Genomic DNA, 3,415 nt, shown 5'->3' with positions numbered 1-3,415 from the left:
TCTGAACTCTCAAAAAAGAAGTGAACTAATAAAAATGTGTGGTTTTTGTGGGTCCCAAAAATCGAGTACACTTTGGGAAAGAGGGAGTTAAAAACCTTTCGGAAGTTAACTTGGTATAAGAGTATGAAAAGCCTCTCTTGCTCTAGTTTAAGGAAATGCTCTCCTTTTTCCTAATAAAGCTTCCCACAGAAGACAAACTCTGTGTACAATCAACAAGGTAAGTATGGGAAATAATTCTGCAATTCACTAACTCTCAAAAAAATTATTCATTCTGACATGTAAGAGAAACTTTATTTATGAATGTGAAATGTGCTTCAAAGTGCTGATCTGTTAAAATTCCATAAAACAAGCTTCAGAATGCAAGTCATTTGTGCCAGATACGAGTAAATAACTGAAGCAGCATTTCTAGAGAGACTAGGGCAAAGGACAGAGCAAACTACAAATACGCAGAAAAGAAACCAAGCATAGTAGAGTGTTAATAATTCACCATAGTTACTGCTCTTAGAACCAGAGCAACTAAACAACTGTCATCTGTTTCCTTTTATGTGTGTTTTCATCATCTCTACACCATCTGAAGTGTTCAGTGTACATGGACGCCGATAGACAGTCAAAGGCCACAGGAGCTTTTTAAAAATATTAGAGCAGTAGTTTTCATGTGTAGATTTGATTTGGTGATTTTGCTTTCTCTTTCTCTGCATTAAAGCTCTTGAAGGAAGAACATTCAGTTTGGTTTATTAAATATTAGAAAGCATTCATATTTTATTTTTCCACCATGTATTTTTTTATATGCATGTTGGTTTCCCGAGCACTCTGTAATGGCTGTTGATATGAATTCAGAAAGAGTAAAACTAGAACCGAACCATGAAGAAGACCAAAAATAACAGAGAGGCACCCTATTGTCCTGCGAAAAACACTAGGCTTGGAATGAGAAACACGGGTCCCAGGCCTGGTTTCTCCTATGTCCCTGCAGAACCTTAATTGTGTTACTTAACCTCTCCTTCATTTACCCCTGCAGTGGGGATCTCAATACCTAACCCGCCCTACTTATAAAATTGATGTATGAGTAAACTGAGTGGAAGAGCATTATAAATTAAGATACTGTGCAATGGTAATAAATTACTCTTATCACACTCTGTATCAAACAACCTGGCATTACTAGTACGTGGTATTTCCAGTACTTGAACATAGTTGTCTTTCTGGGTGATTAAGCATGAAATCAAATCAGATTGCCTCAGAGTCATTTCTCCAAAGGGAGGTAATCATCTTAGTATTCTGGATAATTTCCCCTAATAAGATCCCCTTTTGAGTAACACAGTTCAGTGGAGAGTCCCTGCTGACAGTGAGTTAGGCTGTGTGTGTAAGTTCACATGATGTGGTTAGTACATGGAGTATGTCCCAAGATATTTTCAGGCATTGTAAAGACTTGAAAATTACTAACAGTTGTCTTTCCTTTGGTATTTAGGCAAAAAAATGAGGAAGATTCATAAGGAAGTTAACAGAGAATTACCAAAAACTTCATGAGAAAGAAATTAAGGGAAGTTTCAGAGTAGTTTTTCAAGTCTCAGTGATCATTGAATTGGCCCCTCTGTTTCTGACTGTGAAAAAGGATTGTGAAAGAAGGGGTGTCAGTTCAAGAAGAAGTCTCTGAGGTTCAGCCTTTGGCTGCTTAGAGAGGTGAGATTCAGATGCCCTCAGATCATGAAAAGTGCTTGAACTCATTTCAGAGTAGAAATGTTTTTAAATGCCAGTGGAAATACTGAGTGGGCCACGTTTTTTGAGATTAGAAATGTATAAACAAGTTTTATTATTACAAGTAATTGTGAAAGCCTCACTGGATGACATTCTAGCGGAGGAAAAGAACAGAATTTTTGTGTTAGTATGAAATGCTAATTTATTACTGTATTTAGATCTACTGGCCATCTGAGGGAGTCAGAAGTTAAAGTAAACAGCTGTATCTCTAGTTGATCTTTGCATATTTTAATCCAAATATGGAAAAGGGCAGGGCCAAAAAAAGGGAGTGTCCATAAACGGGGCTCAGAACTTGTAACAGAAAATTAAAATATACTCCTCTCAAGGGAACTCTGTACTTTGCCCTTTGGTTAAAGTCTCATTTAGATTTAAATTTCTAAAGCTTTCTTAAGAAATTGAATTTCTTTTGATCTCTCCTCTGAATTGCAGAAATCAGATAAAAAACTACTTGGTGAAATGACTTCTTGTCATATTGCTGAAGAACCTATTAAAAAGGTTGCTATCTTTGGAGGAACCCATGGAAATGAGCTAACTGGAGTATTTCTGGTTAAGCATTGGCTAAAGAATGGCGCTGAAATTCAGAGAACAGGGCTGGAGGTAAAACCATTTATTACTAACCCAAGAGCAGTGAAGAAGTGTACCAGATATATTGACTGTGACTTGAATCGCATTTTTGACCTTGAAAATCTTGGGTAAGACTATGTTTTGTATTGTGTATGTATGTATGTATTTGTGTGTGAAAAGTGGTAGGCGTGTGAAAGGGAGCACATATATGTATATGCATATAATTCATGTCGATACATGCAGTCGCTATGTTGAATAAGATCACTTTCACTTTTAATTACACTGCATTGTGAATTACACAATTATCTAAACTAAGCATTCACATGCTCTTTTATACACTTTGTTAAGCACCGCATTAATAATTAAGTTTTCAAATGTATACAGACTGAGACAATAAATAGAAAAGAGTTTTGTTTTTAAATCATCTCTTTAGAGAAACAGATTTAATAATCCTTTGCATTGAGTTAGTGTTTGGCCACTATGCTTGCATAGATTATTGTTCGTTTCTTAGGAAATTCACTACTATGTTTTCAAGCAACTATGCTTATAATATGCATAAAGTTCTAGTTCAGAAAAATGTAATGTTTCAAGTAATATTTGTTGAAGGAAAGAGTGATTAAATACCTTTTTGCCAAAAGATATCAGACTACCCTGTGATCCGAAGTAATAGACGTACTTAGCTTCAGCGGTGGATTGTCATAGGTGGGATGCCAGAAATGAGAACTAAAGACACTTCACCTGAATTTTTCAGAGTTTAAATTTTGCTGGATGCAATATATTGCATACAATGTATGTCATCATAACATTCTAGGTTAGGTTCTTATTAATTATTTTTGCCTTCGTTTACATCATAATAGCTACCACTGTGGACATAATATGCCTCCACGTATTTGCTTTTTACCACGACTTTCTTTTCTTTTTTCTTTTTTTTGAGACGAAGTTTCGTTCTTGTTGCCCAGGCTGGACGGCAATGGTGCAATTTGATCTCACTGCAGCCTCTGCCTCCCGGGTTAAAGCAATACTCCTGCCTCAGCCTCCTGAGTAGCTGGGATTACAGACGCCCACCACCATATCGGGTAGTTTTTTATGGTTTTTTTTTTTT

General features: G+C 36.3%; 1 protein-coding gene across 7 annotated transcripts in view; it reads left to right on the top strand.

Moving 5' to 3' along the window:
• Nucleotides 1-96: 96 nt before the first annotated feature.
• The window catches only part of ASPA (aspartoacylase), a 34,370-nt gene continuing 31,051 nt past the window's right edge, over nucleotides 97-3,415 (top strand). The window contains exons 1-3 of one of the 7 annotated variants that reach the window (XM_037732696.1): nucleotides 121-217; nucleotides 1,463-1,674; nucleotides 2,179-2,441. In XM_037732696.1, coding sequence (XP_037588624.1) covers nucleotides 2,206-2,441 — 236 coding nt within the window. In that variant the 5' untranslated portion in view covers nucleotides 121-217; nucleotides 1,463-1,674; nucleotides 2,179-2,205. Of the gene's footprint in view, nucleotides 218-810; nucleotides 983-1,462; nucleotides 1,675-2,016; nucleotides 2,442-3,415 lie in introns of those variants that run through there. The other 6 variants (XM_037732695.1, XM_017512219.2, XM_037732697.1 and 3 more) reach the window with 6 other exon arrangements.

Source organism: Cebus imitator, unplaced genomic scaffold (genome assembly GCF_001604975.1).
Source record: "Cebus imitator isolate Cc_AM_T3 unplaced genomic scaffold, Cebus_imitator-1.0 Scaffold464, whole genome shotgun sequence".
Lineage (NCBI taxonomy): Eukaryota > Metazoa > Chordata > Mammalia > Primates > Cebidae > Cebus > Cebus imitator.
Note: the sequence above shows the minus strand (reverse complement) of the source record. Positions and strands in the feature narration are given on the sequence as shown.